A 13327-nucleotide genomic window follows, 5' to 3' on the forward strand; every position below is an offset into this window, starting at 1 on the left:
AGAAGGAACGTTCTAGGGACAAACTTTGCCCTCCTCCTTTGAGTCCGACAGGCTGGGCAGCGAATGCAACATCTGGAAGGGAGCCACTGGAATGCAGCGAACAGTGGGTGTGATGAATCCTGAAAGATCTTGCTGGCCTTTCTCACAGTCTGTTGCTCACAAAGGGTGGAGAGCGCTCTGACAAGGAGACCCATAATTTTAGAGCAGGTTGTGACAAGACCCAACAGCCGGTTTTAATTTTGTATGGAGATGGGTGGAACCACCAGGTGAAGGAGAAGGTGATGATGCTCTTTATGAGTGAGTAGTAAAAAGTTGTGAGTATGTTTTTGCTCACGCCAAAGGAATTGAGCTTCCGCAGGAGATACTGTCATTGATGGCATTTTTTCTCAGAATCTCACCCGTGTTACGCGCAAACCTCAGTTGCCAGTCGAAGACTGTGCCGAGGTATTTGTATTGTTCCACCAACTCCAGGGATTCCCCATGACTACAGCCTCAGCCAGCACTGAGTTATGGTGGCTTGACCTGCACTCGTCGGTGTGGAGGATGAACAGAAGAGGGGAGAGAACACAGCCCTGTGGTGAGCCAGTTGAGATGACATCAGAAAAAAAAAAAAGTTCTTAAAAAGTATTTCTGTGGCCTGTTGGTTAGGAAATCCAGGATCCACAGGACGAGCGTGTTATCAAGATGGAAGTGGGTGGTGAGTCTTCCTGCTAAAATGTGTGGCTGCAGGGTATTAAATGCAGAGGAGAAATCACCAAACAACAGCCTGGCGGTTGTGTTGGGGGTTGGAAAAATAGAAAAGAAACTGCAGAGCCACCATACGAAAACAAAAAAAGGGAGAGGCAGGAGTTGGTCGCCTGATCGCCTGCATGGATCAAAGATAAGAAGCCATGTGATAGTTTTGGGGTTAGTGATATTTAAAAAGTAAAGCTAGGAGGAATAAGGAGGCCCATTTTAACTATCTTTGTCCAAAGAGAAATTCTGCCTATAAATAGATTTCTGCCATTAATAATGATGTTGAGAACTCAAAACAATAACATTCATACCTTAATAGCTACAATAAAGTGATGATGGCACAAGACGCAAGAGGCTTTTCTGTAGAGAGTTTGTGTCCTGAGCTCTTGCTTGCATGACTGAGTTTCTTCGGGAACTCAACTTCCCTCCTCCAGTCCAAAGCTATGCATTTCAGGTTGATTGATGACTCTGAATTGCCTGTGGGCATGAATGCAACTGTGTGGTTGTCAGTATCTCTGTGGTTGCGCTCTGATATACTGCCGATCTGCTCGGGGTGTATTAGACCATAGTCAGCTGGGACCGGCTGCAGCACAGCAGAACCTTAAGTTGAAGGACGTGGAAAATGTAGCTGCACGACGACTCGCAAAAAGTTCTGGATGTTCAAATTCCAGGAGAAATTTTAGAATGAACCTAAAATGCACTATAACCTTTACAGGCGAACTGAATGGGACCTTCTCTAAATTTTGAATGCACGTGTCAAACTGTTAATCACCATTAAAGGCATCAACTTAAAGGCTCTACTTTCATGAAAAAATATCACTGTAATAAACTTTCACGTGGTTATCTTAAATTGTTGGCTTGTTTGATATTTCTGAGGTGTATAGTCCCCGAGAAAACAGTACAAAATAAACAAATCCACAACTGCTGTTTCTTTGGGTAATTAATAGCTGCCCGTTTTTATTTGTACAGCAAAGTGACAATAAGGACGTAGTGATGTGTGCGAAAGGACCTGTATAACTTGTTCGACAGGAGACTTGAGATAACGTGATTGAAACGGAGCAGTTGAGAGAAATGTAAGTGAAAGACAAGTGATACTCATGTGGAAATCTTGCGTCACTTCCAATGCACTATACCTGTGCCATTGTGTTCTTTGTCTTTGGGCAAATATCTCCGTCAAAGCATGTCTGTCAAAGAGAAAAAAACATTTCTACACTCACACTTCACAGAAAATAAAGCCATGCTACTCTTAAACGTGCTCTTGGAGTTTAAATCATCATCATAATATAACGTCATTTAGGTGACAATTTCAACACTTCAACCAGAAGCCATATAGACTGTGTGAGGTATGTCTTTTGCTGTCAAGATGTCATGACATGGCGCCAGATGAACAGGTCCCAGCAGGCGTGCCATGGAAAAACACAGTGCCCACGGTCGTTGATTCATGCTCCTTACTTTCTCCTTCAAGAGGAGCTTTTCAACACAAAGAAGAGCAGATATATTAAAGTACTACATTTTTGTACAACTCTTGGTTAGAAAGAGAGTGAATACGGGCATCTGGTACGTATGGATGTTAAATGTAAAACCTTAAATGTTAAACATAAAGCATAGATGTTGTTGGGAGTCAGGAATGTGCAAAAAGAAGCAGCTCGTTCACTCCCCTTTCCATGCATGCTGGGACCTGTTAAAGGTCTGGATGAGGTTTTAACCTGATAACGATCATATCAACTAAAAATAAAGTACTCCTGAACAAAAATATTTGGAGCCTATAGTTAGAGAACATACTGATAATTCACAAGCCTCCGATTGCAAAAGACAACTTTATTGAAACATTACGCAAGAAGGGCGGGTCAAGACGTGTTTGTGGGCCAGTACAGGCATGTGATCTGGAAACAGAAATGCTGCAAAAATACATCTGTATTTCCACGCAATGTTTTATTATCCTGCATATCGAAGAGCACTTTTCATTCAGATGTATAGGAAGTGAATGTCCTGGACTTACAACCTTGTTTTACAAGATATTAAGGATATTGCTTTAAGACGTTGTCCTAAAGAATAAAGATGTGCAAATATGTCAATTCTAAATCTGTTGCAATGAATATAATAAAAAAAAATAATTTCATAGGTTTTAGGCCCCCTTAAAGATTTAAAGCGTTTGAGTACTACAGTCCTGCAATACAACAAAGGAAAGACTTTGTAATCTTATCAAACTATGGTCAGAAATAGAGTTATGTGTATTGTACTTATGTTTAGCTTTGCAAAGTGGCTTATAGGTTGAGACAAATCAGGTGCACAAACTGGAAATATAAAATGTTACCATCATAAAGAATACCTCAACGTTACAGTATTTCCTTTAAATACAGATCATTGCCCAATAAAAGAAAAACATTACTTTTGATGTAGTCTGAGAGCAGCACAGCAGTCAGCTTTAAAGTTACTTACAAAGCACAATTGAAGTGAATGTAGTGCAAATGATTTTACCAATTTCCCCCCACTGATTAAAAACACACAAAATAGCTTTAACTTTTGACATTTTTTTTTTTATTCAAACCAAAATATCTTTTGCAGTTTTTCATAACATTTTTTCGATGGCAACATTTACAGGCATACACATGGCATTGTTAATGTGATTGATTCCCATTTTATACTGTTATATTTCACCCCCCAATTAGGTAAAACCAACACCGTTTATAGTTGTTGCTTTGTCCAACAGTTTGGAACCTGCATGACACAAGCATAGTAAAAAGCAGCCATTGCAATGATTGAGCCAGGATAACAGAGAATTTCCCCCCTGATAGCACCAACCCATATACCATTTATAATCAAACATAACAGCACAGAAAATGGAGGCAGGGATGATAGATAGGACTCCTCGTTTGATTAACAGGGCAGGACTTGAAGCTGGAGGATCACAGCGGGGATGTTTCACGACTTAGCCTGTTCCTTCTTCTCCTGCTTGATGTCTGCAACCAACAAAAGGACAGGTGGCGATTCACACACAAATAAATATGGTATACACCCATTTCAAAGCAGAATCTACAAATGACATTTCAGCAGTTTATCATGTCGCAAATGAACAGCTTGAACCACCATTTAAAACAGCCGTTTGCCAATACAGGCTTGGAAAGCAAATAAAAGTTCTGTGTGAGTCACTGAAAGTGCAGGCCTACCATTATTAGAAAAATAGCACATAAATAATTAATCCCAAGAACATACATAATTCATGGTAGTGCCCTGTGTGGAAATGGGTCCCAAGATGCAAAACAACTTCTGTAAAAATGATATTTACGACTCAGTAAATGTCATGGAGACGATGCTTTAATGAAACCCTTATATGAATGTGTGTGGACTTCTTTTTCATCCCGAAGATGGAATTTAAATCTTAATTTTACATTTCTTTATCCCGCTCCCCCCAAAAAAACAACAGGAGTAATCCCAGTCACATACATAAACAATCAATATTTAAAAAAACCTAATCGTGGTATAGCATAAAATATATATACAAATTCAATTTGTGCCTACATTCTTACGCAGTCTTCAAGTAAGTGACGTTAGACAAGTGGCTACTTCTCTTCAGAAAAACAAAGAAGTTAAGTCACTGAATTATACATTCAAAGAAAATGTAGAAAAAGGGAATAATTATGAAAAAATGCATTATTTTCCATGTCATCATATTAAATATATGTTTAACTGTTAAATTTGCATCTGAAAGAACACCAGGGACATCTTTCGAGTTTATATAAAAGATGAAATGCAATTTAGAGGGGAAAAAAAATGTAATCGCCTGAGATAGGACTCAATTTATGCCAATATCATGAAACTAGATTTGAGGAAATTGGATAATTTGATATCCTCAGACTGTAGCCAGTGTAATGGTTTGAGAAAAGGAGTGGAAAATAAAGCTTAAAGGCTTTAAATGTGGGATGTCATATCCAACCCAGATGACATGACTGATATCTGGGTGTTCTCTCTGGATTCATGCAGCTGCCTCCAGATCCACGAGGGAAATCACACAAACACACCAGCACTTAACGCAGCGTCGGTGGTGACAATGCCTCTTTAATGTCCAATTCCAAGTCGAGCCGTTCTATGCAACATGAACGATGAGAGTAAACGCAGATTATATTAAGAGTTTGGCACAAGAGTCAAAATAAGAAGGAATGCGTTAAAAAAAAAAAAAAGAAAAGAAAAGAAATAGTCATGTTAACTACAGGAGAGAGAAAAAAAAAAACTTGCACATATCTTCAACAAGAATTGGGTGTAAACAGGGACAAGATTGAAGAACGCAGCAAGTTATGACTCATAAAAACATGCACCAGACAGTGCCAACAGCTTCTGTGCCTCCACTCTGCTGTACCTCTCAGGGCTGTATTCAGATTAAGACAGCAGGGAGCCTCTTTGAAGCAGGAGGAGCATTTTGACACACTTATTCTCCTGTGGCTTATCAGCAACACAATTTATGATTCAAGTCTGTACTTTATTGCTTCATCCAACAGATTTTGCATTTTAGACCTCCGTGGAAGCTCAACCTGTCTATAGGAGATCACGTTATGCCGTCGAAAAGAAGCAAGAGGTCATAAAGTGTCAGGGTGTGGTGTGTGGGTAGTACAATGAGCTCTGGCTGTGAGACTATCGGGTGTGTACCAGTAGTAAATCAGTGATGCATTTCATTGCAGTCAGTGCAATACGCGTGGAGGACGTGAACCATAAATGAGCCATGTTTTAAGCAGGAGCAAGAGAGACGACGAAGTTAGGAGTCTTTTCTTACCATCATCAGTTGGAAGAACATTTTTCTCTCTTGTCTCGGTCTTTTTCATCTTCCCCTTGTCATACTTTGACACTTCCTCCTTGACTGGATTGTCTGACATTTTGGATGAGTTTTACTGGGGGAAGAAAAAAAAGAGGAAGAATAGAAAAGTTATTTCTTACCCAATCCTGTGTGTTTGAGTGGTGGAAGAATGTAGATGTAGGAGTGGAAAAGTGATCTCAATGACAGGATAAGATGTCTGCAGTACATGTGCAAACAGGTATACATGCCACACCTTATAGTCTTCGTTTTTTTTTTTTTTGGGGGGGGGGTTTGCCCGAGTTACGCAAAGAACAAGCAGGAACTTGTTTGAATTCACCTGGGCACACTGTGGTCTCATATTCCACTGCATTGTTAGTGCAGCGTCACAATGGAAAAATCATGTACAACAGACTTCATTTACTTGCACTTCCGTTTGCTCCTGCACTGCACGTATGCATGCCAGTCAACGTGAAAGTACATTAAATAGCAGCTCAAGGCATGACGAATGAGTGATGAGGACTTTCAAGGCGACCGTGTTTTCTGCGTCGTTCATCCTGCAGTGATTGGGGGAAAACGTGTGAAGCTCTCAGTCAGGCCATTTTCTCGTCGACACCTCCCACACCTTCACATTGCACAGTCTGCATTTCAGACGACTGCAAAGCAGGGTGCGTGTATTTTACAGGAGGTGTCAACACCCTGCATCAGGCCATGGCAAAGTTATCATATTGTAAAAATGTATCAATTTAAAGAAAGGCAAGAAAAATGACCTGCAAAACTTTTAGCTGCCAGATCATTTCCGTCTGCAGATCATGCGCAGGTGAGACAAACATTGCAGTTGGCGTGCAGAAGAATGCAGCCCCTGTCAGGTATATATTCCCATATTTCTGTGCCGTTATGGATCTATGGCCTTTATTGAAAAAAAAAAAATGTTGCATAACACCAACGACTCTTGGCCTTAAAAATATGTACATGTACATTTCTACAAATTCAACTTCCGTCATATTGCATCCCATTAACAACACGCACATTTGACAGCGTCTATTTAACAAAAAACATCCAAAAGAATTTAAAAAAGAGTGACTTTACCTGGTGCAGAAGTGCACGGTGATGAGACTGAGTTCTGCAGGTAAAGATGCGTCTGTGTGTGTCTAATCCGTGCAAAACCAACGGTTTAAATAGAGACAACACGCCCTTCTGCACGCCAACATGACTCTGACGCTCCTCCTCCCATTGGCTCCCAAAGCTCCCGAGGAGGATTTTAACTGGATAATCCCGATTCCCCACCGCCCCTTCCCATCGCCCTCACTCACTCTCCAGACCCGGACAAAGTTCTTGCAATGCCGTGTCGCAATCATTTGAATCATCTCTCAATTCATGTACTTGCACGTAAGAGCGACTGAAGCTTCATGTCTCATTTTTTTTTTATTAGCGCCGTGGATGCTTTTACACTTTTGTCTATCGCCATCTAGTGGACGACTCGTAACACGACAGGTTCTTCACGCTCCATCTTGTAAAATGCAGCCAATGTCTGATCAGATTTATTTGTTTGTTGAAGCACTTTGAGAACAGGGAATGTGGCTATCTTCTGTCATGGTTTTAAGTTACCGATTCGGCACAGTAAATAAGGGCATCATTCTATCCACTTTGCCAAAAGGAAAATTTTAATCGACCATGAACTGACTGACAATGCACCAACTGTTCAATTCCTCATTCACCCGACCTGCATATACTTGTGCTGCACATCTTGTTCAGTCATGCTAAGAATAGAACATACTCGACAGAGGAATTTGTTGGTAAGCCAACAAAGTTTTTTTTTTTCTCTGAGCCTCGGCATATAACTCAAAACATTACATTTGTGTGTTCGGTCTATGTCATGATTGTGGCAATTGTATGAGCTTAATGATTGAAAACAAGAGAATGAGTGTGTGCCTTCAAAGGATGAAATTAGAGTTTTGCTTATAAATCTTTCATAGATTACATAAACAATGTGAATGCTCATCTAAAAATAAAATAAAATTACAGTTACATTACAAGAAGGCAAGCAAATTAATGGAACGTTCTAAAAGTTCAGAACAAACATTTTATTTTCACTAACAAAATACATTCAAATGGCCTAACATATGACACTGGAGTAAATGACGGCATGTCATTTGCATAAAGTATGGGCGACAATGACAATCCTGAGAAAACTTTGTTTAAATACAAATTCGAGAACTACACCATATATACAGTACATACTTATTCTCAGCTATAGAAGCATAGATTCCCTAAGGTTTGTCATAAACAAGCTCACAAAACTTGCATTAAACAAAATCCCACTTCACGTTATCTGCTACATATGCGAGCCTTGCTTGATCAGTGTGTCTGTTTATAAACAGAAATGTCACCATACCATATAATTTATTGTGATTTAACAGACCTCACATACAGTCACCCAGGCAGTGTTGAGTGTGTACAGTGTTGAGTAATACCATACTAGGAGTACCTGCGAGAGACTGGGGATTCCCCAAAGAGGTAGAGAGTCAAAACCAAGGTAGTATTTGCTAAATTACTGTATGCTGAATTAAAGGCCCTCGTGTGCATCAGCCTTTTGTTTGTTTCCTTTCTCATCATGCAACTCACTTTATTCACTTTTCATGCTGAGGACGTATGACAAGTACGGCAACCTTTCCACCGCAATGCAACAAAGTAGTCATCTTGAAAACAAAACAGAGTTGAATGATTCTTTCTCAAGCTTCTAAAAATAAAGATTTCAGAGGGTGTAATTACTGCATTCAAGATTTAACTGACGTTAAGATATCTTTACACACCTCTCTTGAAAAAGGAGGGGGCGGACTCTACAGAAGGTTAAAAGAAAAAGTCTTGGAAACTGACTTGTGAACTTGAAATAAAGGCCCTTTTGAGTCAATAGCACCATATAATCGTCGAGTTTGTTGGTTTGAACCAGGATCATGTTCTGCGGCCACATTTAATCCTCATAATGGTCGTTTTCCACTTTGGGCATTTTGTTCACAAGCTCAGCAGTAAATAATAAACTGAAAGGCGTCTGACTCCCTTTGACTTCAGGCTAACATAATTGTTCACGCTGGATCAGTGTCACACAGTGATATCTTACCGGACACTTGAATAGTCAAGAGCTATTTCTAATGCAAAATATGTCAAATATGTGCTCTTCTTGCTTTACCGAGTCATCAAAACAGTACAAACAGGCAGGAGCACAAGTATTTTTGCGGAATATGGAATGCAACAGGAGAGAACATTGTAACCGTCAGCAGTGTCTGCTCAGCCTGATCATTTCTTCTGTAGGTCATAAATAGCAGTAGTGATTCCCCATGTGATGCAAGATCTCAGAACAACCAGGGAGCCTCCTCGGTACAGAAGGGCCAGACTCCGACGCCGGGACCTCCACAGGAGCCTCCAGCAAGGGAGGACCCCTTTCACCTCTGCCCCCACCTGTGCCTGCATGTTTGCCACCAGCACAGAGAGCGGGTACAGGGTCAAGCTGATGGCCATTGAGGTCAGCGTTCCTGAGATGAAAGAGGAGGCCACCGGGGAGAGTCCCTGGCCTGCCACGACCGCACACACCGGGCCCTTCAGCCCAAAATAGAGCGAGCTGCCGAGTGCGTTGCGAGCGGCGATGGGCAGGAAGGCCCTGTAGAAACCCGACGACATCCTCTGTGCTTTCAGTCGAACAAGGACACTTTTCAAGGAGGGCAACTGGCGGTCATTCTGGCCGTTTTGTAACACGTTTTGAACGCGTTCGAAGGGAGTGAAGACCGCAGCTTCTACTATACCTGCACCAAACCCAGCCAGAGCGGGCAGGACAGAGGCAGGGATGACATTCTGGGGCGACTTGGAGAGATGGTGATGGATGGTGTCTTGGAGGCCGAAGAGGAGGGTCCCATTCAGCGTCCTCATCAACAGTGGCGGAGCCACACCCCTGTACAGCTTCACCGGCCCCTCCTTGTACAGCTGTCCCACCGCCTGGTGAACTGGGGTGTTGTGGATCTGTTGACGGAAAACAGTCTTATAGACTGGGAAGACGACGAGGGTGGGGAGAGTTGACACCAAGCTGGAGGTTCCCCCGTGCAGGTAACTGTGGAAACGAGCCATCGGCTCCCCGTGGCCATCTTCATCAGGCTTGAGGTCAGTGCTTCTTGCCATCCTTGGAAAAACAAATAAGATAATTAAATAAAGCTGTCACAAATCATGTCAGACTTGCACTGATTGAAAACAAACACACGGAAAACAAAGATGACCAGAGAATCACATGCATAGAAATGACCCTCAGCCAATTTACAGCCTGTGGCCATAAACAATTACTCACCCACCAAGCTGCCACCGGGCTGCTGCAGCAGAAAATATCAAGAGCTGCACTTTATTCTCCGCCACTCATTGCCGGAAAGCCTTTTCGTTTCAAGTACTGCACGTGATGTCCAGTGTCTCGTGCAATCAAGCTGGGCGATACCGCAATTTGCGACGTATATGCAGCGGCACTGAAGGAAAACACACTAATCTGTAGGACCGGTGTCTGAGATTGACCCGCCTTAGAGGGAATGACTATTGGTCAACACGATTGCGTCACGTCGTCGTTGATTGGCTGGATAATCTGTCAGTCAAAGTACTCTACGCTCCTAACTATGACTTCAATCCGCTATGGTACACAGTGATGCCTATCAGGAAAACATATTTTAAGGTCCACTGTCACGACAGTGGATTTATTACACAATCATTATTATTAACACACAGACATGTTTAGAAAAAGATAAATCATTAAATTGCAAAGATCAGAGCAAAATTATGAGGAATAGTAGTTGAATAGTTTTTGGACATTCTAATGCACTCTACCAGAATGTCGTACACTGTGTTCACAGAGGAATGTTTGCATTTGAACAAGATTCGAATATATAATTAGCAAATAAATTGCATTGAAATATCAAAATGACGGTTTTCTCTATCAATTCTTTCCTTGTGGGAAAAAAAAGGACAGAAAATGAACTTTTTAGGATTTTCTGGTGAGGAAAAATAGCAAAGCGAATTTCAGTGGGGTTTCCATGAAGTCACGTCTCAATTGAAAGCATTGTTATTGGTTCCATACCTCAATTTCTCTGTGGATTTTCGCCCTCAATAGATAAACCTAAAATACAATTCAGCACGTTTTTTGATGCACATTCTTGGTCTATGTAGAAGTAAGACATCAGAGAATTATTTTCAATGTCAGTATTTTTTTTATATGACTTTAAGCTAATTGTGATAAACCTCCAATAAATCATTAAGAAAATTCCCAGCAAAACAAAATTACACTTTCAAAGCATTGCATTGTTCATCTGAAAATCAAATAAGAAAGGGGTGGAGGGGGTCATTTTTTTATTCAATAAATTGTCAAAACTTCATTTGAAGAAGCCGCTTCACCAAAAAAAAAAAAACATTCGCAGGACCGCAGCGCCCCCTGTCGTATGATACATGACCTGCTATCAAAAGTGCTTGCAGGACCTTCACTCTGTCAATAAGTTTCCCTGTCATTTAAACTGTATTGCACTATAACCTGTATTTAATGTTAGTCTGTTTTCCAGTTTCTCTTCTGTCCTATTCTGTATTCGTTGCCATTTATTTCATACAATTGAAGTGAAATGTAAAGTCCACCATACAGAAATAATCGGTGGATAGACCGCAAAACAAAATTGTTGGGGTTTTTCCCCAAAGGCCACTTCCACACACAGAGGCAGATGAGCTGCTTGGGCAGTTTTTTGCCTTTTGATACACATGGCCTTTTTAGCGCTGCCAGAGAATTTCAACCCCACTATTTCAGGCAGCATGTCCCCTTCAAGAATTTTTTCGGTGGCCAGCTCTTCCAATGACTGGATGTGTGGAAGTTCATTACGAGAAGCCATTTAGCAATACTGCCTGCATTCCTCCAACTCGCACTGATCCATGTGCACACGATCCCAGGTTTTGCTCTGCGCATGGAGAGCGACTGACAAACCTTGCCCTGATTTTGGGACACAATAAATGCCACTTGTGGCATCCACACAGCCGCTTTTTAAATGGCTACTTTCCGTCATGTCTTCTCGTGTTGTCAGTTGTTTCCTCTTCGTGTGGATGGCCAGGTTTCGCCTGGATAATGTGCATTGACAGGGGGGAAAGTTTACCTCTTTGTTTTCTGATTTATGATCTTTAATCTCCTCGCCAAAGACAGAAACCTGAGGGGAGGAAGACTGTGGGTCTTCTGAGAAGTGGATGGTCGATGTATCAACTGACTGTACAGAAGAAACAGCAGGTGGAGTTCCAGCGAGTTGCAGGGATGAAGAGGCTGAATCAAGTGGAGCTGGAGTAGATGTATGCAGACGGGGGCAGGTAGCAGCTGAGGTGGATGCTACATGGACAGAACTTTGGCAAACAGTTAAGTGTTCCACCATGCAATTCCTCCTCATAATTGTTCTATTGCAACCAGGGCAGTGAAAATGCCCCGTCTTCCTGCAGTTTAAATTGCAGCGACAGATCTTCATATCTACAAGAAACAAAGAAACATAGGGGGGGAGAGAATTGCATTAGCCAATGACAAGTCACACACACATGCACATATGTTTACAGACAAGTGAAAATCACTCAGTGATAAACTAGTGATGGAGCAGTAGAGAGGCACATGAAGATATAGTTGCATACATGTACGTTTGTCTTACCTTTAAATGCGATTGCATTTTTCAAGTGGACATCCAGGTGCTGTTGAATTTTGGATGCAATTGCTGGTTTAAAGAGGACAGTGGAACCGCTTGGAGTATGTCGTGCAGCGTGCTCCTGCAGCCTTTTTGCCATTTGAAATGATTGAATGATGCATCTGCAAAAGACAGAAAGAGTGTTGTGATAAATGGATTTCCATTTTATAGTGCTTTTCAAAAGCTTTAGCAGTTCCAAAAGTGCTTTCCACCATTAATCTCATTCACACACCAATGGAGGTGGCTGCAATGCAATGTTTGAATCATAATAAATAAAATCCAACTTAACTTCATTTATATATTTTATTTGACGTAAAAGAGGGAAAGTTACAATGACAAAAAGCAAATGGAATGGGCTCTGTCCGTGGACGAGTTGTCCAGGGTTGCAGGTTTGTGGACGAGTTGTCCGAGAATCGTTTTAATGCGAGCCACGGTTAGCATTACAGAGCTTTAATATGACACGTGACCTAAACCACAGGTGTAACACGCCATTATTTGCATCATTAATGTATGTCAGTTTGCGGCAGGTGTATCAACGGAACACACGCGATAAGCCACATATTCATAACTTCTTTCTTGAAATAAAAAAAAAAACTTGTATTTACCGCCATGTGCCTCAAGCACTTCGAGCTGGAGATGTCGTCAGTTCCTGTCTGACAGGCGATCCTGAACCGGAAATGCATGAGTGGAGGTCCTGACATTTCTTTCCACTGCAACACATACACACACACACTCTCCTTTCTTTAGACTAATATATCAGTATTAGTAATATTCATATCAGTATATTTTGTGTAACTCTGATAAATGAGCAGCCGTTGAATATTTGGGGATATTATAGGGTTATGAATCATCACCGAGAGGTGTAAATGGTTTTGTTTTGTAACTGAATAGAACCTGTTGTTTTTGTGGAGGCCACCCGATGTCTCCAGCTGTTCCCTCACGATACCACCTCGGTGGGCTGGAGCATTGTCGTCTATGAAGATGAAATAAGGCCTGTACCGTTTGTGCAGTAGCTTAGTGACTGGATTAATGATGCTCAAAATATTCAATGATTGAACAGGTTAACATGTGCATTCAAAGGTTTAGAGGTCAC

At 41.4% G+C, this 13327-nt stretch overlaps 1 protein-coding gene and 1 long non-coding RNA gene across 2 annotated transcripts; both read right to left on the reverse strand.

Annotated features, from left to right (window-relative positions):
- Positions 1 to 3250: 3250 nt before the first annotated feature.
- Positions 3251 to 6712, reverse strand: LOC308134233. Its single transcript, XR_013936758.1, has 3 exons — positions 6608 to 6712; positions 5501 to 5615; positions 3251 to 3695 (listed from the first exon to the last, which is right to left on the reverse strand). It is a non-coding gene; the product is annotated as an uncharacterized lncRNA (long non-coding RNA).
- A 2100-nt stretch (positions 6713 to 8812) lies between these two features.
- On the reverse strand, positions 8813 to 9685 carry LOC308134795 (solute carrier family 25 member 53-like; the record flags this gene model as incomplete). The annotated part of the gene is made up of 1 exon (XM_080502587.1): positions 8813 to 9685. One exon carries the CDS (start codon positions 9683 to 9685, stop codon positions 8813 to 8815), a length of 873 nt encoding a protein of 290 aa, XP_080358713.1.
- Between the last annotated feature and the right edge of the window lie 3642 nt (positions 9686 to 13327).

Source organism: Blennius ocellaris (assembly GCF_963422515.1).
Source record: "Blennius ocellaris genome assembly, chromosome: 9".
NCBI classification, from domain to species: Eukaryota; Metazoa; Chordata; class Actinopteri; order Blenniiformes; family Blenniidae; genus Blennius; species Blennius ocellaris.